We start from the raw sequence: 24813 nt of genomic DNA, 5'->3' as shown, positions 1-24813 counted from the left end.
GACATAATCAGCATGATATATTAAACAGTTAGACAATACGGGCATTTACCTATTGAATACAACATTAGGAGCCATTTTTAGTATTCACATAGTAATACTACTACTAGTTCAGTTTGTTTTACAGAAGTTTTGGCTCATCTAGCTATTGGTGCCAATAACTATGAATGGTTATGTATTAGTCATGAGATAAATAAGGATTTGTTTCATCGACCACTGCTTTCAGAGCTCTACTGCTTGGCATTAAGAAACCTAGCCTCACACAAAATTATTTAATTTGAACTTTGATTTGGTTTTATGTGTGTATGATAATGGGTTACTGCTTTTATATGATGTCTTTGGGTCAAGTGAGCATTCAATATATATACTAAAAAAACATCTTCATTGGTTTTCATTTATAAAAAAAAAAAAAACCCAGCTGTCTGGTTGTGGTTATTACAAATTCTGTCTGGGAGAGGAAGTGAATCCTTATCTGTTGTATGATTAATACAAGTGTCACTTATGATATCTAGCCTTTACAAGGCAGTAATCAGACTGGAGGATATGAAAACAAGAGGCACCGTGCATTACAACACCGTCTGTTGACATGCATAAGTAACAGTCAAAGTGGATTGCAGTTGAACTATTGTGCTATATATGCCAATCAAACTACAAACAAAAGTGCATGTTCAAAGTTGTTCAGCTTGTCTCAGTGATTACACAGAATTCCAGCTGACAAAAAAAAAAACTTAATAAGACGTTCTCAAGAAATTCTCTCTTATCTCAGTCAGCCTGCCTCAATATTATCACAGCTGTCATTGAGAAACTCATGAGCAACCAAAACTGTATATGCTGGTAAAATAAATATCTTACAGAGTGGGATTTCAAAATAACAATAACAACTGGAATGAGATCACCAAACGGCTCAAGCAAACACGGCCCGGCTTCGCTTCACAGAGGTACCTCACAGTTTATCTCTGTGAATTCAACAAATTAGTCATTTGCCACCGCAAACAAAATCTTTATTTGCTTTATGATAATTATATTCTGTCTGGCTGTAATGACACAACAACAATACTGTTGATGTGCTGTAGTCTGTCTCTGTTTTGCCCTGCACAGGTGCCACGTCCCACAGGCCTCCTTAACACATAAACACCAGTCAGCCATGTTGTATATGCATAAACAATGAGCAGATCATTCTATTCCTTTTGTTCGTACCCTCACTAGCTTTAGTTATGTATTTACTTAGAAGACGTTACTGTTAGCAGACTGTGGTATTGCTCAACACACTCCCATTATCTCCCATTATCTGGATTAAGACGTGTGAGCATTTGCTCACACGTCTTAATCCAGACCTTTCACAAGTGTCTTCGCTAACCAAAAAGTTTTATAAGGCTGAAAGAAAGAGGAGAAGTGGTAGTGCATAATTTAATACACACTCCAAGGCTCAGCATTTTTTTTTTTACATGACTTGGACCCCTGAAGGGCTCTTCATAGGCTTGAAGAAGGAAAAGAAGAGATTACTCCATGTTTGGTGAAGTGTGTGTCAAGAAGCAGATGCAGACTTGAGTAAAGTACATAGCAACGTGCTGTGTATATCCCTGCCCTTTTTAATCTCTTAGTAAAAGCCTATAGTCCCTGGTAAAATAAATGGGATTGGCTCAAACTAGCTTTCCTCCCACAGAACCTCCTTGTGTGTGTTGTAAGAAAAACAGCCCAATAACAATAGTAGCTACAGTCTTTCCCCAGAAACAAATGTGGATATAGCTACAGCATGCATCAACAAAGACGGGTGCAATGTTTGTTAGACAGCAAAGCTAACAAACAGCATATAATGCTTAAATCCTACAGATGACTGAAGAAGTTTTCCAAAGTACTTTGAAACTCAGGGCTTTGCCTTAAATAGCTTCAAATGTAAGAAATCCGAGGCTTCACTGTGTTTTTCAAATTCATGTGTACACACAAACAGTATGACTTATTTAAATATTCTTATGCTTAACTTGAGCTGTTGAATATCTGTACTGAGTGACACCAGTGAAACATTAAGACCTGAGGTGTCACTTTGTCATGGCCAAGTCAATACAGCACTGTTGATCACAATGTGTGACATTTCTCACTTAGCTCTCTTTCTTTACATTTCATTAAATAACTTAAACATCACAAAATGAGTTTAAGATACGTTTCTGAGATGATACTAAATTATTAAATTGTGTCCTAGCTCTGAATGTAACCAGGCACAAGTATTTTCAAAATAAAACCTTCTAGCGAAATACGTGGAAATATTTCTAATTTATTTAAGTTGTGTGAAAATTAAAGGCACTATGGTCAGTTTATGCATGCTGGAACACTTTTGGTATTTTCATGGCCAGAGGCATGGGTACTGGATGAGACTATGAAGGATCTCTTATCATACAGTATATTATAAGGGAGTGTGTGTTAGCAGCTGGTTACAATTGTGGCCAATTACATCCGCTCTTTTCATCCCCCTTAAAAGCAGCGCTCTTCCTGTAAGGACGCAATTTGGTAATCCAGTGGAGAGTTTTCCTGAGGAAACCATTATTATTATTGTCCTGGATGTGCTAAATTTGAGTACACAGCAACACAAAGAAGCTGATGGTGTCTCTTTTTAAGTTGGATTAAAGCTTGCGGACATAATAAATGTGTGTGTGTGATTTTACACACCTTACTTCATAGCACACACTGCTCAGTACCACATGTATAAACTCTTAAAAGGCATCATTCTAGTTATGTATGTCTAGTAGTAATGAACAATGTGGTATGAACAATATTTGAGATTAATTAAATAACTAATGAAAACAGTTTAATTAAAACAGATTAATTTTCTCTACTGTACTTTTATTTCCTTTATTAAAGTTTAACTTGATTAAATCCCCATAACTGTGCAGCAGTGTATCCCCTGGTGGTCCTTTTTGCCTATTTTTCATTTAATTTTTCTTTTCTAACTGATTTTACACTCATCTTTATCAAGTTTTTAATGTTGCTCTATTGTAATTATCTGCCCTATGTAAAGTACTTTCACTTTAGAAAATGTTCCATATAAATAAACTTACTTACTGTAAGGATGTACAGAAGAGGAAGTGGCACGTACTACGTTTTTTTTCCTTTTGCTTATTGCATGTGCCTGGATGAAATTATGCTTTACCTAAACATCTTAACTACAATGTAATCTGTTACACACACACACACACAGACTACACTGTAAATTTCATACACACACTAACAGTGTTTGCTAGGTAATATGATGATAACTGAACACCTAAAATATGTAAAACAAACCATAGTTATACGATTAACTTCAAAAGCACACAAAAGAGTATTCATGATATGATCTAGGGGCTTTAACTTTAACTAATAAAATCACACACAGAGCTCCAGACCTACCAGACTCCCCATTTTGGATGATGAAGAGTTGTTTCTGTGTTTAAGCAAACCGCATCCCTCCATGCCAGGGGCATCTCTGTGGTTTCCATGGATACGAGGCCCACCAGCCCCCTCAGACGAGGAGCGCAGACGCCTTTCCATCCGCATCACCTCATGATAGGGGCTGACACTGCTACACAGAGACGCTGGAGGAAAGAAAGAGGTGAAGAGAGTCAGAGAGACAGAGAGAAAGAAGGAATGAATTAACAGTGATTCCACAAGCAGAGGCATAATCATCAATTTATTACGTTTGAAATTGGTAGCAGTCAGCCCTGTTTTTTTTCATTAAACCTAATGACATTATTTAGCATTTTAAATGAAGTTACATTTTCCTGTTGTAAAGCTCTTCAACCATATTGCTTTTGGTCAAATTATATTTATGCCTGTTTTTTAATAATCAATATTGGTCTGAGTATCACCAAGCTTGCTGTATAATAATACAACTACAGAATCAGTGAGATTTTAGGGGCAATATTTACAGACAATCTCATGTCCTGTCATTGAGCAACAGGTTATAAATATCTGTTAAAAACAGTGCTTCATGTCAACCACTTCCTCTCTTCCTCTCTCTCACATACACTTGCACACACAAAGCAGAGGCTAGTGACACTGTGCAATGCAAAAACAAATATATAAAAATTCTGTTGTTGCGGAGTCCAACAGACAAGCTCACCCTGTTATCACTGTAGTCGGTCTGTAGTTCCCACTGCCTGGAAGCTAGTTATTCAGCAAGTGTAAATCAATATTCAGCTACTTTCCTGTCAGCATGTATTGCAACATACTGTGTGTGTGTGTGTGTGTGTGTGTGTGTGTGCGTGCGTGCGTGCGTGCGTGCGTGCGTGCGTGCGTGCGTGCGTGCGTGCGTGCGTGCGTGCATGTGTGTTCACAATCCTACAATAGCGCAGCAAAGCTGGCAGATGATCCTACAATCATGCCAACTTTAAAATGCACAACAGCGCACACGAGTCACAGTTACAGTTCCTTCCAGAGTTTCTAATACAGTAGAAAGCTGAGATTTCAACTATAAATTGATATGTAAGTGCGAGCAACTATAACTCATATACTTTCTATAGCAGTATTTGTGCTGGAACGTGTATAAATCTCTGCATGCGCAAATCAAATTGGAATCATTATTTTGTTGAACAGTTTGACTATGATAGTGCTCAGCTGCAAGCACAGCATTAATATATAATATTCTCAATTACAGAGTTCGTTAGTCCTAGAGAAACCCTACATTTGCAACCCTTATGAGATCGAATGTTCTATTTCTTTTCCTGAGAGGGTTTTTGCAGTGTCTGCTCAAAGTCTGCCATGAGGTAAATAATTGTTGGAAAACACAGTGATGGGCTTTAGACTAACGGAGTTTTTTTTTGCCAGAGAAGCCTTGGCTGAAAAAAAAAAACCTGCTCTGCAATATGTTACAGCAGCTTAGGAAGAAGTGAGGAGAATAGTAACAAATCAGCTTTGGTCAAGGATTACATTTTCAGTATGACATACACTGTCAACCCACAACTGGCACTGATTTATTAGACTCAGTAGATCAACTGTCTGAGTTATGCTACTAGAGGGAGTGACAGCTTCAAGAGTTCAGCTGCTGTCAAATGTCTCGTATAGTATTTGTACTGTTTGGAAACATTCTCAACTTTTAGCAAAACTTTGAATTACCAACGAATTTGAAAGCTGAGAAAACCTCTAGTAGGTTTCACCAAGAGGAAACTGAGCTGAGTGAGACATGAGTATAGTAATACTTTTATTCTGATTAGACCATTTTGCCGCACCTCCACTTACCGGTTTCATGTGGGAATTTCTTTGAGAGGCTTGGTAATGAACTCTCAAATATTTTCATTTGCTATGTCGTTCACATTTGATCACTTGTTCGGTCATGCATAAGGAAGTAATAAACCCAACACTAATGGGGCATGAGCATGGCATCACTTCAACCACTTAATAAATGTTTACAGTCAAACTCCTTTTGGTAGAAATTATTGCGAATGTTTGCCATGAATTGTGGTCATATTATATTTACAAATGAACATCACCAAAGTTAAAACACTGTAAACAGTGGTTTTACCGTCATATTGATGTCTTATATATTTATCATTTTATTTACTTTATAACATTAGATATAACCCTCAGGGGAAAACAAACCACATATCCTCTGTGGAATCACAAAATATAATGAATTATTATGGTAAATGTACAGCATATGTGTCATACTAGCAAGCAAACTTTACTGTATATGCCCGCATACATCGTCACTGCATAGCAAGAAGTCAGTGCTGTTTTTGTTTGTCTGTTTTTCTGTTGCTGCCTTTGAGATAACAAACTGGTCAAAAATCTTTTGTAGCCCTCATTACAAAAGAATGTCAAACAAGTATGGAAGCCAAGTTTGTGTCTGTCTGCGTGTTATGATGAGGGATCAACCGGGGCCTCTAAATACCATTGTGCAGTAGTGTATGATATTTGTGTGTGTGTGCAAATCTGTGATTTACATGAGTTCATACCTGCATGTGGTTTTCGCAAGTGAGAGGACCTGGGTTCGTGGCGGCCACAGAAGCTTCCTCTTTCTTGAAAAGACAGTGTGTGTCTTGCCCTCCTTTCCGATTGCTCTGGGTTAGAGTGACAACCCTCACTGCGCACCACACATGCCTCACTCTCACTTGTGGTCTCCGTGTGGTAACCTGCTTTCCTCTCCTCCACCAACTCCTTCCTCTGCTCTGCTGACTCGTCCTCCCTCGCTTCCCTTCTCTCCTCCTCCCTCTCCTTCCTCTCTTCCAGTGATTGTTCTTGAAGAGGTAGGCAGGGCACAGCTGTCTCAGGCTCTGAGAGGGAAATGGCAGTCTCATAGTCTGTGTTGTTGGCTGTGCTGGTGTCAGGGAGTAAAGGTTTTTCAGCACTGGACTGGGCTGGAGTAAAGAAAACCTAAGGAAAGGGTGATGTGTAAAAATGTAATTTAAAACAGCATTTTTAAAATGTTATATTCAAATACAAGACACAACTTTGAGCTCCAATGAGGCAAAAAGCAGTTTACAGAGAGGAGAGGCCACTTTAGCACTCATTTAGTAGGTGGATATTTGTGTCCTCAGGCAGCAGTGCACATTTTTATATAACACAGTCATACAGTATTTACTCTTCAATGGCCTAAGCACAGAGCTTTGTCTCTGCTACAGCTATTCTTCCTAGGGGCTCCCTCCTCAACCAGGAAATAAAACAGATTAAAATCTTTGAAGGAGGAAGAGTTGTCAGCACAAAGGTGCAAAATATGGAGGGGAGTTAGCAGACATGCGTAGGTTTTTCTTTTTCATGCTTTAGCTATTTCAATAAAAAGGTCTTTTCATGCCCGGTGCTCAATTTTTATGCCACATTTCACAGATTCCACTCAGTGGTCATAAATATTCCTCCTTTGTTTTTGTTCTTGACATCCAGGGGCACCTGTGGTTGCATTGTCTGTTCCTGACGCACTAATATCGCCATCTTTTTACAAATAAGTTCCTGTTTGTACAAACAAAAAGATTTATGGTTCAGATAATATAGCACGTTTGATGTTGCATTATGGTCAAAAGAAGTAAAGAGCGTAAAACAAGCTACCTGGGAGGTAGAGACAGCTACACTGAAGTTCTCTGGAGCAGGTAGGGGGTCAGGTGGAGCTGTGTCAGTAGCCAGTCCAGGTACAGAGGCAGGTCCTGGGCCTAAACCAGATCCGGGGCTGGGAGCTGGCAGAGCATCCACCTCGGATACAGAATCCTCCGTGATGGGGATGAACTCTGAAGGGGTGACTGCTGTGGTTCGGTCCTCCGATATTATAGGGGATTGGAGTGAGCTCTCACCACCGGCACCAAGCAGCTCGCCTGGCAATGAGCCTGGGGTGAGCCCTCCTGTCCCTGGAGTGATGGTGGTAGAGCTTGGAGGTTCGAGATTCACTTCTGGAGGCCTGTGGTGATCGGAGGTCTTGGAGAAGCGGTGGTGAGCAGAGAAAGATTTGGGCAGTAGCTGTTTCTTCTGCCGTGACGACCGCTTGTTGTTATTACTGCCACCGCTGTAGTCATCGAGGAACCCGGAGTCGTCGCCCTCATTGGCCCCCGAGCCGCTGATGCAGTTTATAAACACATTTCGATTGGCTGTGGAAGAGGACGAGGATGCTTTCTCAAAATCCTCGGTCTGAGAGCGTGTGATTTTCTTCTTGTGGCTGCCGAACCCAAACGAGTGACGTGACTTGGGGCGTCCACCCCCCTCACTGAAACCTGTTGACAATGACGTTGTTATCGTCTGCTGGTTATTCCCATTTGTATCGGTGGCCTGTGTCAGTGGAGGTGTGAGGTTCAGGTTTATAGGCTGGACACGTGGTTCACTATTCCGTTTAGCTGTGAAACTGAGAGATGGAGTGCGGAAAAGGCTCCGGCGTTTCCCGGTGCTGCCGGAGCTGGAGTTAGTGCTGGAGGGCGAAGAGCTGTGGACGCCGTTCCCCACCCCGCCTGAAGACGGAGAGGAGGGGAGAGACTCCTGCCTCTTACTGCTGCTGCGGCGGAAGATCGGCAGGCGGGAAACAAGCGTGGAACGGCGTGAGCCTGATTCACCCATCTAGACGCTGAGGCAGAGGGGAACAAACAAAAAACATTTAATGTTTATAACATGCATCAGCATAGATTCACCTTCAGTCAAAAGATTACATTTTTACTGTTATATTGATTATTATTGAGCGCCTCAATAATTGTGACATTCACAACTCTGAACATGCAATATGTTCTCTAGTGTGGCAGGTAAGAAATCCCAAATAACAAAGCGATAGTTCACATTTATTAACCTTCTAAGCAAATACTGGACCCATACACAACCACATGGAGGAGCACATAGTATTTTCAAAACAAGCGAGCTTGAGTGTACAGACAAAGTGAAGTGAGAAATCTCACATTAAGTAATCACATTTCCCACGCTGAATGAGTCAAAACAAGTTATTGCTGCATCTTTAGCTTGCAGATGCCTCTGTTGCAGGGTGTTATATGTGTTAGTTTTTTGCTCCTAAGGCATCAGGAATACATGTGTAAACGAAAACAGCGTTGTTTACCCCATTGCTGTTAGACTATCTCCCTGTGAAGTTTCTAGTAAAAATATTTCAAAATACAACTGCCCAAAAAAGGGTATAATATCCAGTCTGAAAATACCCAGCATACTAAAGATGCCTAACTGAGGTGCAGCACGTCCGTACAAGAACAAACACAGGACTAATGCTATCACAAGGATGTCAAAGGTCATGGAAAAATTTTATTTTTTATTTTTTATTCAGTTAACTAGTATTTTCAACCCTAAGCCTCCGTGCCATCTGATATATTCCACTAAACAAACGGACATCACAGAGCACAACATTATCTGTCCCAAAACACTATATGTAGTCTGGGAAACAGAGCATATGCCCCAAAGATCACATGTTCCTAGTTCTAGTTCAGGTATGAGACCTCTCTTTAACATGCCCCATACAACAATTAACATTTATCCGACAGCAGAATCTTGAAGAGACAGGACCAACCCGCAGGGAGAGCATATAAAGCGCTGAATCTGATACGGACCTATTTTATTTTATTTTACTTATGCATTGCTTAATTCATTTAAAGATTATTATCTCAGACAGAAAATCCACGATAGAGGAGAATCTTGGACAAAGAAGAGTCACTAATAAAAATTAAGCCGAGCCTCAACTATCAGGCCTGTAGCTTTAGGAATTTCAACTGTATACCTTCTCAATGGCACTGTCTGTCTTTGAGGGTAAAAACTGAGAGTGCCGGGCAACAAGACTGTGCCTCATTTAATCTTCATTTACAAAATGCTTTCTACAGTTTTTTCAATTAGCAAACCTCTTAGTAAACACATTGCAAGCACGACTATTGTCTTACTGCTTGTAAGAACTATCCAAAGTTCCATGCGTTGCGTCGCAGATTAAACGGAGGCATTCATTTCGGTAAATACTCACGCTTTCATTGTTTTCTGCTATTAATTAGCCAAACAGTGATTATGAGGTCCTCGTAATGTTGAAGAAGCTGCCTCCGTGAGAGCTACTGAAGTGTTTTGTTTTCGATCTCTGTGTAATAAGCTTACATTAACACCCTTTACTGGCTTACGAGTGTGTCACCTCCTTGAAAGTAAATTTGATCAAGTTCTAAATACACAGTGAGTGATGCAGTTCCTATTTTCATACCATGTTACCTGACTGCAATATTTTAAAAGGGCGCATTAATAGCCGATAACATTTACAATAATGACATAGCAATCAATTAAATGATATGCACACACACATAACAAAATGCTGCTATGCTTTGCTCTGTCTTTCCTGGATTACTTCAAGCTGTCCGTGCAAGTCAAAACACACGATGCAGGTTAGCAGCCTTTTCAACGCGTTTGAGATTCCTTTTTTCGGATGAGCCGGCAGTTCATTGGTGTTTCTTCTCACCACCACCACACAGCCATCTGACCAGGTCATGGCACTCTGACCTGGCTCATTAATACAAGGTAAGACATCCAAGTAATTAGAGAGAGAGATTAAAACAGATTGAGAACACCTGTGTTATTTACCCTACCAATCAGGGGTAATAAGAAGACTCTGTATGAGGCCTTGTGAGTAGTAAAATGTACACCCACACACGTTGCTTTAACTGACCAACTGCTAATGGACATGCGTACAATTGCATTTGGCGTTATGGTACTGTACATAATGGCTGTAACACATCAGTAGCATAAACTGCGGGCTACCTCACATGAAGTCTGTACACAAAGAGGTAAAAGAGAAGTAGTGCTGGACTGAAGCGAGTTCTTACTTCCTCAGATTACCTGTATTAGAGAAGCAAAACTCCACCTGATCTCGGTTCCTCTTCCCTTTGCTCCATACAGCGAAAGTGCTGCTGTGTTGAATAACAAAGTACAGCACAAACACAATTTCATTTGCTGTGTGTTTCTCTGACTTCCAACTGAATGTTGACATGACTGAAATAAATTCAGCTCATTCACAGTGGACTAGATAAATACATTGGACTAGAGTGATTCTTTTTCTGAATATTTCAGGATTTTACTTTCACTTTCAAGCAACTAATGAATGATTAACTAACTAACTAATTCATTAATGGGTCAATAACACAATGACAGTCAGTACAAAACTGATGTAAAGGCTCTGCTGTTGCATCAAAAAACACCTCAACAGGTTTTGGTGTGATATAAACTTAAAAAGAGTTGTTATTCGTATTATTATTAAGGTTTTGTTAACAGCCATTAACATACAACAATTTCACTGCCACAGTTCTCAAAGTGCATATGTTAAGTGCTAAGGGCGTGGGAACACTTTTCTTTTGTTCGTAGATAGCTGCTGACAGCTAGTATGAAGTCATTCTAGTCACCACGTTTATGTTCAGTTCAATGCGTCACAGGACTTTTCTTAGACAAAGCAATGTACAATGTAATGCACTTGTAATGCACATACAATACACAACATATGTTGTTAATGCACCGTTTTGAGTTCAGGGGAGTCGCCATGCCCAAAAAGGATTACAACATATCAGTATGCAAAATGAGCAGCTTAGCTTGAAGTCTTTTACTCCTTCACTACTGTGTAGTTTGCATTGCCTTATCAACACACCCTTCAGTCTGAGCCTATATCAGTTATATAATATATCAGGAAGCTAATGCATGGGTCCCATCTCAGTGACATTTACACTGACACGATTATCTCTCAGTATGAATAAAAGGTGTGTATGGGGCGTGAAGAACTGGGTGTTTCCTATAAAACAGGTTCTTGATGGGATCTTTTTCACAACAATAATCATATTACATGCAAACCATAATCTTATTCTACTAAATGTAATGGAAGATTACACATTAGGCAACAGTGTGCCGCTGTATTTAGTACTGGCTGAATGCAGAAAACAAAACGCTTCACACAAGCTTTCAGTTCCCTGTTGACTGATATGGCATCTTAAGATTCATTTAAACAAATGTAACACAGTGGCTCAACCAAAGACTCTGGAAGGTTTAGTTCTAGTTTTATCCTGGAGGGATTTGCTTTGAGAAGTTGTGTATTTTTATAGAAGGAGTGAGCTGGCTTCGATAATGAGGTGGGTGAAAGACGAAACAAAATATCACCATTTTTTACCCAAACACCTCTACCTTCAGACACATCAATACAATACAGTATATACAGGATATATACAGTATGTGCATATGATCACCAAAGTTAATTTAACTCAGGTACAAACAATTTTAAGCTATTAAGACCAGGAAAAACAAATCTAAGCCTATAATATGTATATCACTATATTACAAGAGGCAGACTCCCAGATGATACCTCATCTATCACTTAATCTATGTTACATCAACATATCACCAACATTGTCACTTAAAACAGGCATAACTAAACTGCTTAACCTTGTCTATGCAAGCCAGGAAATGTGGTCAAAACAACGAGCTATCTTGAAGAAGAAGGCGCCTTTTCAACCAGGGACTCAAGTGACAAATGTAATCTCTCATCTTTGGCCCAACAGAAACATTGCTACTGAACGGACGACAAACATCTTGTTTAGGGCCACTAGAAAATTAACAAACTGCAGATTAAACACCTCTGCTAATTCACACCACACATCCCATTTATGTACATGTTTTTTTTTTTCATCTGGATGCCCTATGTGTAAAAACTTAAAGCAATAGTTGCCGAGAGTTCAAGAAGAAAACACATTCAAATAGGCAAAGCACAAGCAAAACACAAGCGAGGACTCTGACAAAACATACGTCATGATTAGAAAAAACATGCTGCAAATGAAGAAGACAGAAGAACAGAGAGAAACATTCACCAGTTTGACAACACACAGTATATACGGCATGGACACAGACAACACAGACAACTGGAAAACAGAAGCAGATACAGAAATGCTGAAACTGGTTAACAAAAAAACTACAGATTAAACCATACGGGATACAACTGGAGAGTAGTAATAGTAAATGCATATTTTTAAAAAAAGAATCTAATAACAAATAAAAACAATATTTTAGTTCATATAAACACACAGAAGTTGTGTCTCAGATATTTTATGTGGTGAACACATTATTATCAGGTTGATTTAACATTATTAAGAATATGCTATGATTTCACGAAGAGGGTAATACATAATCATTGATAAACTGATCACAGAATATTGTACTAAAAAGTGTCAACATGCTAGAAGAAAGACAAAGACAAAGACAAAGACATGTTCAAAGGAAGTGAATGGGAGCTGGATGCATTTGGGTGAATAGAGGGTAAGGGCCAGGGTCTTTTTGTTAGAAATCTTTAGTCTAGATAACCCTGATGACAGGACAGTGGTAAACATGGCAGTGGTAACAAACACACTGGTCTTCATCAGAGAAGTGGCCCTTTAAGGTTTTGCTGAAGAAACATCTGTTACATTTACAGTGGTTACTGATACAGTGGTTACTGATACAGACTGCATGACAATCACAACAATGAATGGGCCTCAGCATGTTGTTAACAGTGTGTGCTTACAGTAGCACTGTACCAACACTTACAACTGCTCCACAGGCCCTGGTTTGCTTTTATTTATTCTGACCACGAAGTAGCTAGCTGCAGCCGGTTATCAGATTGCACAGTTTGCACAAGACGGGATGCGGAGATGCTAAAATGCGTGTAACCCGGCGGCAGCCCCAGCGGGACACCAAACAACTGTCAAACCAGAAACGTCAACAACGCTTTGACGTCTGTCGACCTTAAATCCAGACTAGCTAGCTGAGTCAAATCACTGACACTCCACTGTCACTAGTAAAGCTAATGGTCCCTACGACGCTGGGTCAATAAAATGCGGCGTATCGCTTTCCCTCAAGCTACAAAGGTCACCGGTGTGCAGAGGAAACACTGTAGCAGGCACCGTCCGGTTGTTGGGGGGTGGTGGTTGGGGGGGGGCTGGCTAGCAAGGCAGCGGACAAACCTCCGTTAACGTACATTACCTTCAGCGGATTCCCAGAGTCTCTACCGAGGCCGCTCGGTGCGGGAAACAGAGGATATCTCTTCTCTTTGCGCTCATGCGAGTTACTGTAACCTACATGAGGAGGTCCGGGGCTGTACAGTGGTCCTGAAACGGTACTGAGGTAGCACCTTGTGTTGCACTGACGCCAATATTACACCTCAGTGACGTGGAGCGCCTCTTCCTCCTTCGTCTCTTCCGCGTTGCGACGACGGGCCGCGCGAGCGTGCACAGCGTGACGTGCCTCCTCCTCCTCCTCCTCCTCCTCTTCCTCCTCCAACAGCATCCTTCAGCAGGTGGATGCCTGGATTCAATGGCGAGTATCATCAATAAACCCGCCCCGAGGTGTGCCATTGATAGCTCACTTAAAATTAGGATTTGCACTGGAGACATATATTGACTAGATTTGTTTTTTAATTTGGATTTGTTCCCCTTTTTTGTGTGTTAGTATGAGTAGGCTATGATTTATATTAGATATGATACACTTTATTAATCTGAGGCATGGACATTGATGTCTAAATAATGTCTTATAAAATAAATATACAAAATAAAGCATGAAAAACCGAAAAAAGAAAAGCTACTAAATACTATATACCACAAATACACCTTGTAAAAAAGAGGTTAAAATGTTATGTGACCAAAAATAATGTTAAAAAAATAAAGGAGGCTAAAGATTATATAGTAAAAAAAGAATAAACAATATTTTACAATACAATTGGACCTGAAAGAATGGAAATGGTTGGTTGACAGAGTCATGAGTCTGCATATAGTCAGACTATAGTCATAAATGTCCCAGTGAAGCTACAAAGAAATATTATAAGACAAACATCCTCAACACAAGAACTATTTAAAGAAAAAGATAAAGGTTTTGCAATGCTTCCATACTGCCCACATATGTAAATATGCTATCTGAGGTAAGATCTCAAATGTGCACGCAAGACAGCATTTCTGAACTATAAGCATTATACAAGGAATAATAGGGGTGAAATCTTAATGCTGGAATAGACCGTTCAAGTAATGTTTAAAGATTTCTGCCGAAGGAGGTTTTACAAAGTGGTAACGAACATGCTGTCTGAACACATGCCACAGCTGTTAAATTATTCAAAGAGTAAATATACAACTGCACGAATATGTGAACAATATTGAAAGAGACAAAAAATTGATTTAAAAACACACTAGTTTTATTTGATGAAATCCCCACACAGCAAATTAAATTGTGTAGCGTTTCCAGGAATCCGAGCAAAGAACAATATTTCCACATCTTTACATACAACACATACAGAAACCCACCACTTACACACCACATACAAATCCTCTGGAGAAAGCACAGCCAAATGCACTGTCACTAATTTAAAGTTCAGAAGAGTTTGTTAGAGAAAAAAAAACAAATTTAGTAGTGTTTAAAATTCACTTTGTACCAAGGAAAAGCCCAATTTAAAAACCACAATATAAACTGTAAACTATTAACAGTGCAAACTGTCTTAACAGGCCTATGTCTGTCTACTCTACAGCCTGTTTAATAGTATTGCACACACACACACACACACACATTTATTATACACACACCTGTTGCTGACTCGCTACAGATTTTTTAAAGTGCTAGCTTGGAATTAGATTGAGAGCCAGCCTGCGATAATATTTGGTTCTAAATTCATCACTGAAAAGCAGGCTAGGCATGCATTTTAATAAAAAAAAAAACAATAAAATCAGCTGTGTATGTTGAGATTACAAGCCTTTTTATCACATCTTTATAACTACACAACAACTGTGCTGTGACCAGAGTGGAACAAACTAATAGAAGAAAACCACCTTAAAAAAACCCAACAGAGAGAACATTCAGCGGTTTGTTAACAGGACAATAATTACATTCTGTGATGGGAATAAAACCGTGAACCTGCCCTGTAAATTCATAAATGCATAGACATGTTTTGAAGATGTTTAAACAGTCAGTTTTTTTTTTTTTTATATACACAGGAGTCAGGGTTCAAGGGCTGTGACGTCTGATGGTTGGAGTGAAATCAATGACAGAAACACCTGTGAGACAATACGCACGTCACAGAAATCCACTATTTCATTTGGAGACTGGAGAAAGTTTCTGTTCAGCTAAATGCAAGAACATGAATTTATTAAATGCTTTTAACCCAAAACAAAAAACTTCCACACTCATAACCAAAATATTTAAATTGACTAATCAAACCAACACCACAAAACAGAGGAAGAAAAGGTTGTTAGAACCATTTGAAAAACACTCCCTTGATAAAAGGCAGCCGAACAAAGAAACATCCGTTTACAGTTATTTCCACCAATAGTGACACACGTCTTTTCAAGTCCACAAGCAAACACCAACTAATAACATTTCAGATGTACTTTATTTCACTGAAAATAATATACTCTGGATTAATATGTACATGGAAGTTAAATCAAACATTTTGAAAGATCAGCTTATTATCTGACATTAGAGAGAAGGCGGAGATATCGAACTGACTGTTGTGGACAAAGCTGCAAATCAAACCGAACTCGTTTCTGTGAGGAAAGGTACAGTAGTTAAGGTTTTCCAGGCCTGACGGATAGAGGTAGGTAGCATTAGGCCCCAAATCAGGACCAGAAACCTGAGAAAACACACACACCGATTACCCTAACCCTCCAGAAATCAAAATATACATGAATGTACAAACGAACCCTACGTGCAGGCACATTTACAGTATAAGTCTATTACAAAACACAAGTGTGGTTGCCAAGCAAACAGTCTGTCTAGTGTGCTGTCTTAGACTTGAATATCTGAGCTGATTTAAAATCAAAGCCAATCAACCACTTAGGTGTCTGTCTGATAGCCAAACTCACCGGTGACATGCTAATATGTTACAGTTCATGCGTCTGCACTGCAAGTAAACGGTGGTTTTGATAGTAAAAAGGTACTGAACAGTGTGTTTAGTGATAGCACTTTTGTAAGAACTGCATAACTCTGTTTCTTGTTTGTTTCTTAACTGTGTTTAAAGGCTGTTAGAAACACGGCGCTGTGAGTTGCACTTAAGTCAGCACCAGAAACCAACACGCTTTGGCTATTAGTGACTTTGCAGCTGTCAAACTAATGTTGACTACAAGTACAAGGTGTTCTGGTACCTGGCTGGTTTTATGATGCTGAAAGCCACATTCAGTGCTGTGCAAACAGTGAGAGGCTTTTAAATCCAAGTAACTACTCCAGGATTCATGTTTATGTTAGGAAAAGGTGAATGTTTGTGTGAGTGTGACAGTCACCGTGTGACATCTATGTGCTGATTATGTTTACAACATTTAAAAAAGTGAAGAAGCTATTTAGGTAGTGATCAATACGTGATGATTGTAAAAGTTTATCATGTGCGAGGCTTCTTTCGTCCTATTGTGCAAAAACAGCTCAACAAAAAAAAAAAATTGTGACATGGAAGAAAAGTAGTGTTTTCTGTGATGAAGTCAAGAGTAAATAAGTAACAAGTCATAATGAATACTATTAACTGTTATAACTTTGACACCAGTGTCTGTGATCAAACTCTACCTACAGTAAAAACTCACATACAGTATTTATGCTGATAATTATGTCCATAATGCTTGTGCAAAGACACCAACATCTGCTTGCTAGAGCAAACTAAGTGAGCCATTCCCTAAAAAAAAGGCACAAAGGCACTAGCTTTAAAAGTAGCTACAAGGCTCTCTCAGTTCCACCAAGATTACATCTAAACCTATGCTGCTACATTTAGACAAATAGTTACAGAAAGGAGCCAAAGAAACAAAGATCACCCAATAAATCGATAAACACAAATTAATCTATGAACATAAACCTGGCAACAGAGGAGGTGTAAGTGTAAGCTCGAAGGCGTTTAATGTTAAAACCATAAAGATTTAAAGTAGCTGCAGACTAACTTTGCAGCCAATTACACTGCATTAACAGCTGATTATAACTGGCAATTAAAACCATGTCAATACAATTAAACAAATACAGAGACTTTGGTATGTAGAGAAGACCTTTCACATACCATATACCAATCTCTGGAGACCTTTGTACATGGACACTAATATTCAGTGGCATGCTCTTGTATGTGGATCATACACCATTACATACCAACTCTAAATAGGCCAGTTCTGGCAGAGATCCCATTTTCACATTTCACATAAAGATCCTTATCACATCTGCCTCATCAGTTGGATTGTACTCCATCACCCTGTCAATAAAACCCTATCTTCCCAGAACATGCCATTAATTCGATGCAGAAACTAATGCATCAACCCACTCCCGTCCCTCCTCAGAAGGTCAGTCTCTTAGCGGTGATGAACTCTTCCAGTTGGACCTTGCCACTGCCCATGAGGCCGAACGCTGGATACATTGTTCCTGAACAATCCACCTGCCTCTCGTAAAGGCACCTCATGGTGTCGGCGTCGTAAAAATACACACGGCATGCGTCGTAATCCAGGCATATGCCCAAGCGCTGTGGCAAGGGAAGCACGCGGTTGCCAGGGTCGCCGGGCGGGGCGTTTGCTGTGGAAACGGAGGAGGAGGAAGAAGTCTTAGGGATGAAGAGTTTGCCCATGCCCAGGGTGAGGAGGGTGAAGGGCTGGGAGAGCTCGTAGCATGTGTCCTCGCTGCCGCTGTCATGCCCGCTGTCATGGTCATACCTGGTGAAAGGAAGATGAGAGGCAAGTGTTTTGAAACTTACGTCAAAGCCAAAGTCATAATCGTGTGTAAAATAGATCTAGAATCTGCCCCAGTTCATCAAGTGAGAATGGAGGTTGGCCAAAATTGTTGAATAAGGCCAAAATTAATGATCAATTTCATTATCAATTTATTTGCTGATTATTTTCTCGATTGATAGTTTACTCTATAAAATGTTAGATAATGGAGAAATTTTAAAAAGGGTTTTTAATTCTTGGTAATTAATTGATTCAGGTTACTTTACTTGTACCTGCAAGTAGATTTGGTTTGCAGTAAAAAATAAATAAATAAAAAATAAAAATATAGACAAATAGATAAACATGATAAATTACTACAAAAAGAGAAAGACCAAAAAAAAAAAAATTATATATATATATAAAAAATTATAAATAAGGAAAAAATAAGAATTAATTTTCTGTCACTTGACTAAGAGCTACAGAGATGTAGGAATTATTTAATTACCATTAGAAAAGCCACAAAAACTGATTAACTATTCCTCTCAAAAAGAAAAATGCATACTCAACCTTGAAATGACTAGCTGAATGCTGTGTGGCGTTTATCACCCGTGCATGCATTATGTAATTACCATAGAACTAATATGCATTTGTGTAAATTATGTGTTCCTTTACATGCTTTTAGACGATCTGATCCAGTGAGAAAGGCAGGCTTTGTCTGTGAGTAAGCTCTTTACGAGTTTACACTGGTTCTCTTACATCACAGGATTAGGTATGACTCAAACACACTTATCACTGTACTGAGATTGTTTGCGTCTGTATTGTGTCTGTATAAGTTAAAAGATAAACAATATGTACAACACAGTCGCTCGCCAAATCTTTACTGATTACGGACAAACTGTCGATGATAGCTGTGTGTACATCTTGTGCTCGCACTTACCTTGGGCTGCTGGTATCTCTGGGATTGTGAAACCATTCAAGCAGCTTTGAGTCAGAGGCCACTCCAACTTTAACCATGTAGGAGTACGGCTCCACCTTGAAGGCCCAATAGTGTCTGCAAAACAAACAATTCCATGTTTCATTGCAGGACTGGAAATTGATGGTGATCCACGGACACACTCATTTCCTGACTTGTCCCTAAAATGTCGTCAGTGATTAATTAAATATCACTCTTATGCATCATGGTGACATAATATATAATCCTCCCACCTTGTGCGCAAAAATAAAAGTTCCATCTCTGCTCCCTCTCTATTGAATATTTTATAAAGCATGAGATATTGATAGTCTAATAAGCAGGATACCAGTGAGCTTCTACACTGTGTGCTGCACCGTCTGTTCTGCCTAGATTTAACTCTCAATGACTTCTTCTTACATTGAGGCTCACCCCAATCGACAGTAATTTGTTTTGTAACAAATAAATTATGCTTCTGGGCACAACTTCTTTGTACAAAGACCCAGTGTTGTCAGTTCTTGGCATACCTTCCCTGAGAGATGCCCGTGTCCCCAATTATGTAGTCTAGTCCGATGTAGCTGCCAGTCTGCACACGATCTGCTGCGAGGAGGAAGGCCATGCCTGCTACGTTCTCCACAGTGTCCCGTCGCTTGTTCAGAATGAGCCGCTCCGTACTGAAGCCACACTTGTCGCTGAACAGGAATCCAAAAGCTGCATGTGAAGAGACAAAGGTTGAATGAGCCAGAGGACAGACGAAAAAGACAGAAAAGGTGGACAAGAAGGAAGTTTGCAGAGAACAGACATAAGACAACAGATTGGGTAAAACTTGTGCTAAAGGCAGTGTTTTATTCCCTCTGTTGGGGAATAAACAGGTTTGGAATTGGGTAGGTGACAAAAACGGACACACGAGGGTGCTATAGCACAATCTTAAAGAGCTACACAAAGACCCACTTGCCACCATCACACCATGGAGAATAACAGCCTAATGACACTCACTCCTCATTTCTCACATGCAGCTGCCACTTATATTCCTCATCTGGATACGATTAAATGCATTCTATAAATAGTTTATGGACCAAAGGCCACAATTACCATAATCCAGGACACATATACGCTGACATAATTATGCATGTTCACTCAACCATCCCGTGCAATCTAAGATCTACACTGGGGAAGACCAGTTAATTTGCGTGTGTCTAGGGAAGTCGTTCGAACAACTAGGCCATGATCATTATAATATTATAAGCCTGCCTACAGCCCAGACAACAATGCTGCAGTTTTATGCAAAGTTATGTAGTAGGGATGCACTAATACTGGCAGTGATCATGTCAGGCTAAACTGGAAGCCTAAAACGTAATACCTCATGAAATGACATGCCTTAATTGTAGGCATCTTTGGAGCATACAAGGTGGTATTCTCCAACGACTGAATTTGGATTTGTTTGTTTTTGTTCACTGACACTGGTTAGTTTACCAAAAATAAGAGATGGGAAAGCTGATTCATTAAGTGTTTAAGTGGAATTGGTGTAATTTTCAATAAGAAAAAAAAAAAGCTAGATCCATATTGCAGAAGAACCTGTGATATTTGCTTAGTACTGCAAGTTGATGCTACCAGTCATTTAATAAATAAAATAGAAATGGGGGAAAAGATAATTGATGTAGCATGAAATTGGTCCCAAAGCAGATATATTTTAATTTCACATCCAGTTAAGAAGCAGGGTTTTTTTTTAAGTTAATGCTGACACCTTGGACAGAAAACTCAACCACAGCCTCGTTTAGTTCAGTTTCATTCAGTTTTGGGCTAAAACATAAAAGGGGCATTTACTTTTTACACAACCAGCATATTAACTGTTGAACATGATGTTTTCATGATAGGTTATAAAGTGAGTAAATGAGTCAGTATTAACACTTACAAATGCTGCCTAAAAGGTTACATGTTTTAATGTGGTCAGAATTTTAAGCAAGGGTACAAAAAAAAAAAAAAAAACATTTGTTGTCTGCAACTCTGTCCCCCTCATGCTGCGTCGTGTGTGTTTGGGTGTGTGTGAGCGAGTGCATGTTTGTCCTCTGCGTTTCACCCTGGCCTGAAATTTCACCTCATTACTGACGCACAGTGAATCCATCCACTCAGTCTTACACGAACCAGAGAGCACAGGAATGTGGAAGCTCCAGTCACAACACAAATGACAAGGCTTGTGCAGGACGCAAATCAACGCACAGCCATATCAGATTGGGGAGTGACGTGTCATGTATGCATGTGTGCGACAGACTTTTGATGCAGGCTCCTGCCGTGGGAGGGGGGAAAAGACAGAAGTGTGTCAAAACTAATTGACACAGAAAACCACCTGCAAATCGCAGACTTCTACACAGCAAGGAGCCCAAAAACAAGGGGAATATAAATCAAAGAGACTGGGAAGATACGATTTGAATTCAAGTTCAGCAGATGGTTGGGGATGATGATAATTTTTAATGAATTCCACCTTGCGTCTGTCAGGCAGCTTAAAAAGGCAGCAACAGATGCAACTGCAGCTTTCTTCTCCAAGCTGTCGCGCTGTACGACACAATCCACTCCCACACAGTCAGACAAAAGCTATTTTGGTTTTGGCCGTCTGAAACACAAAAGCCATTACCATCGCGATGAACTAAAAACACCACTGTGCTTCATTACCTCCACCGTGCATGCTACAGAACTCAAACAGTGAAGCGTTTGTCATCCGCTAATCTTCCTAAAAATCGAGCCCGATGCAAAACACTCAGACGTGCTCTGAGAGGTAAAGGGGATAGAGGAGCTTAGCTGCTGCCTTGGCCAAAAAGAGGCCCAATAATAGGGGCAGGTTCTCCGATAGCCAGAAGCTTAATCCTGTAAATAACAGTTTTCCAATTAATTAATGCACTTAGCATCCACAACAATAACACAGCCTGAACTGATTGAGTTTAAGAAAAAAAATCCAAAGATTATGCTATGTTTTTTTTGTTTTGTTTTTTAAAAGTCACCAACATTTCGTCTTCAGGAACTCAACCAACTCACGTTGCCTCAAAACCTCCCTTCCTCCTTTACCAGTGACATAAAACTAAATACTCAAAAGGACAGACCCACAACACACACCCATCACAGGGGCAAATTTCCCCACACCACAAAGGCTTACAAGGTGCAGGTGGTGTGTGGAAGGTGACCTCGGGGCTGTAGGGGCTGAACATGGAGTTCCTGCAGCTCCGGACCCTGAAGGCGTACAGGCTGTTGGGGTCAAGGTCACACACCACAGCGCTGGGACCGTACACCCTGTCTGTAGCCCTCCAGACCCCACTGTCCTCACCGTCCTCCTGGGATGGGGACTGGCTCGGGCCCCCGAGTCTGGAGAGAAAGGAGATTATAGTCAAGTAATTTAAATGTTTCAACATACCTGCAGCTTTTCTTTGGATCTAAAACAGTGGATCTTTGTATGTTTGCACCCACCTGCGGTATTCAAGCACGTGGTGATCAGTAGGCAGGTGGTCATCAGACAGCCTCCAGCAGATTGAGGCCTCGTTGTAGACTTTGCTACTGGACAAGTCAATCAGAGGAGGGTCTGGAACTGGAAACGGGCAAGAAAGTACATGGAGAAAAGAAAGATAACTAGTTAGTAAAACGTAAACCAGGGATGCAAAACTGTTAACGTAGGTCATCTTACAATTAGTTATGAGTTGTAGTAAGTAGACAAGAAGACCTTGCAGTTGTATTTTTGATTTAAAACATAATACACAAGACAGAGGTTAATGCTGAAAACCTGTTTCTGGTGATTAGAATAATGTGAGAGATCTTATACGTAATTTAAACTAAACTATTGCAAAAGCAAAGAAAATCTTAATCGTGCTTGGTGTAGTACTTCAGCTCAGTAACTTGGGTTTAAGCAAAAGCAGCAGTGTTAAGTGTGGCAAAGATTAGATTTGTCAGGATCAGGACTATCCACTTGGGACAATGGACAAGACTGTCTTGCATAATGGAGCCTGTTAAGAGGTTTTCACATAAACTGCCAGGAAATGCACTTTGTAAAGCCCCCCCACCACTGCAACCACCTCTCTCTTCCGCTCTCCCACTTTCACCTTCATCCACTCCACTTTCTCATCACATTTGTTTTTTCCTCCACTTAGACTTCCTACGTCTTTACGTTCATCTACATGAACAGCAGCACCACTTCCCCATCCGTCCTCTCATCCATGTCAACAGCATCCACTCTGAAATGATTCTGTTCACCTCATCATTTACTGTTCTCTCAATCTAAAGCTCCTTTTTCTCCAGAAACAGCATGTAGGTCATTGGCTTTTCTATCTATTAGAGAGAGATCATGCCATTCATCCCTCTCCCGGTGAGAATTCCCCTACTCATCTCCTTTGTAATATTTCCCCTCTCTCTGGTTTCTCTACTCTTCCCATTTTCTCCATCTTTTGACATCCCCAATCCTTTTCTTGTCTAAAGCGTTTTCCCCTTATAGACACCCCTCGCTGACCCGTGTCAGCACAGCTGCCGAGCTTTCTGAGCCTTCAAAGTCACTTGGATAATCCGGAGTCTCCAAAGTCTTTTTCTCCCAGGCACATTAGCTCCTTCATGAGTTAGTCCTCTTACAGCCCTGTGCATCTTCATGTCTTTAAGCACATCTACATCGTCATGATGGTAACATTGTATGTGCAGATACATTGTAGAGTGTACATTAGATTAAAAAAAAAAAAAAAAGCTTTCTTGTTTCTGTTTCCATGAACTTTGAAATTGTATCATTATTTTTAAAGTGCTTTAGCATTTTGCCTGGGAGAATGGAGAATGGCCAACCTTGGGTCTAATCTTTAATTTGTATGTGTTGATCATCAACATTGTCCCTTACAAATAAAATATATATTTAAAAAAAATTTTAAAAAACATTTCCTTCTTTACCCCTGTAACACAATTACACCGCTCCCCCACATTCATGTTTGCTAAGTAACCACAGAAAGTAATGAGTTACCACTCCAGTGTAAATCACATACAGGCGTTCTTCAAGACACAAAGCAGTCACTACACTGACAAATAAGATTTTATGTTTGTCACCTGTTTCCAACAGATGGACCAAGAGGCAAAAACCAAACACAGCAGGTAGCAGTCACCAGAGCAACTCAGAACCCCCACTCCACTATTGATCACAGCCAGGACAGGCTGCTGCCAGACAGACAACAGAAAGGCCAAGTTACACTGCAGGGAACTACTTTCTCATTTTCATTCCACTACTCACTCTAAAAATGCGAGGAGACTGGACAACATAACGTTTCCTGATGAAAAGCTCAAATACACTCTATCCGGTGCTGTAATATCTTTAAGAGGCAGTGGAAAGAGTTGAGAGAAGCGCTGTTCTGACATTTTGAGGAAACCCCAATTTGAAATGTAAGACAAATGGGCATTTTACACTTGACAACACAGTCTTTCACAGCCTCTTGAGAAGCAGAGCATGGGGTCAAAACCTGCAGCAGGGCCACAGATGGGTTAACATGGGAGAGCACAAACACGCCGTTATCCAAGAGTGGAAGATATGACTAGAGAAGCATGGACAAGCCATAGGCATTGAGCAAAATCCAACACATACAGCATTATACACCCACAAAACGGCTGGCAATCATATTTACTTGACAATAGGACATAATGTGTTTTTCTATGATTGATGAATAATAGAAATCTTCACATTTAAAAGTCAGCCTTGAGTTTTTCAAAACATCCTTATAACTAAACTACAATGTGTGTGTCTGTATAATAGATGTACAGTATGAGAGCTTACAGGCACTATCCAGAGACAGTATAGCGATTCTTAACTGCTGCATCATCTGT

At 40.0% G+C, this 24813-nt stretch overlaps 2 protein-coding genes across 8 annotated transcripts in view; both read right to left on the bottom strand.

Moving 5' to 3' along the window:
- ccser1 (coiled-coil serine-rich protein 1) overlaps positions 1 to 13620 on the bottom strand; it is a 119884-nt gene extending 106264 nt beyond the window's left edge. The window contains exons 1-4 of one of the 2 annotated variants that reach the window (XM_051421454.1): positions 13382 to 13620; positions 7006 to 8002; positions 5922 to 6339; positions 3379 to 3563 (exon numbers count right to left, since the gene is read on the bottom strand). In XM_051421454.1, coding sequence (XP_051277414.1) covers positions 3379 to 3563; positions 5922 to 6339; positions 7006 to 7995 — 1593 coding nt within the window. In that variant the 5' untranslated portion in view covers positions 7996 to 8002; positions 13382 to 13620. The remainder of the gene's footprint in view (positions 1 to 3378; positions 3564 to 5921; positions 6340 to 7005; positions 8003 to 13381) is intronic. The other variant, XM_051421453.1, reaches the window with a different exon arrangement.
- Positions 13621 to 14562: 942 nt separating this feature from the next.
- Positions 14563 to 24813, bottom strand: part of trim36 (tripartite motif containing 36) — a 37158-nt gene continuing 26907 nt past the window's right edge. For all 6 annotated transcript variants that reach the window (XM_051422055.1, XM_051422056.1, XM_051422058.1 and 3 more), the window contains 5 exons: positions 22444 to 22561; positions 22136 to 22341; positions 19518 to 19701; positions 18979 to 19092; positions 14563 to 18047 (listed from right to left, as the gene is read on the bottom strand). In XM_051422055.1, the coding sequence (XP_051278015.1) occupies positions 17678 to 18047; positions 18979 to 19092; positions 19518 to 19701; positions 22136 to 22341; positions 22444 to 22561 (992 nt within the window). In that variant the 3' untranslated portion in view covers positions 14563 to 17677. The remainder of the gene's footprint in view (positions 18048 to 18978; positions 19093 to 19517; positions 19702 to 22135; positions 22342 to 22443; positions 22562 to 24813) is intronic.

Source organism: Dicentrarchus labrax, unplaced genomic scaffold (genome assembly GCF_905237075.1).
Source record: "Dicentrarchus labrax unplaced genomic scaffold, dlabrax2021, whole genome shotgun sequence".
NCBI classification, from domain to species: domain Eukaryota; kingdom Metazoa; phylum Chordata; class Actinopteri; family Moronidae; genus Dicentrarchus; species Dicentrarchus labrax.
Note: the sequence above shows the minus strand (reverse complement) of the source record. Positions and strands in the feature narration are given on the sequence as shown.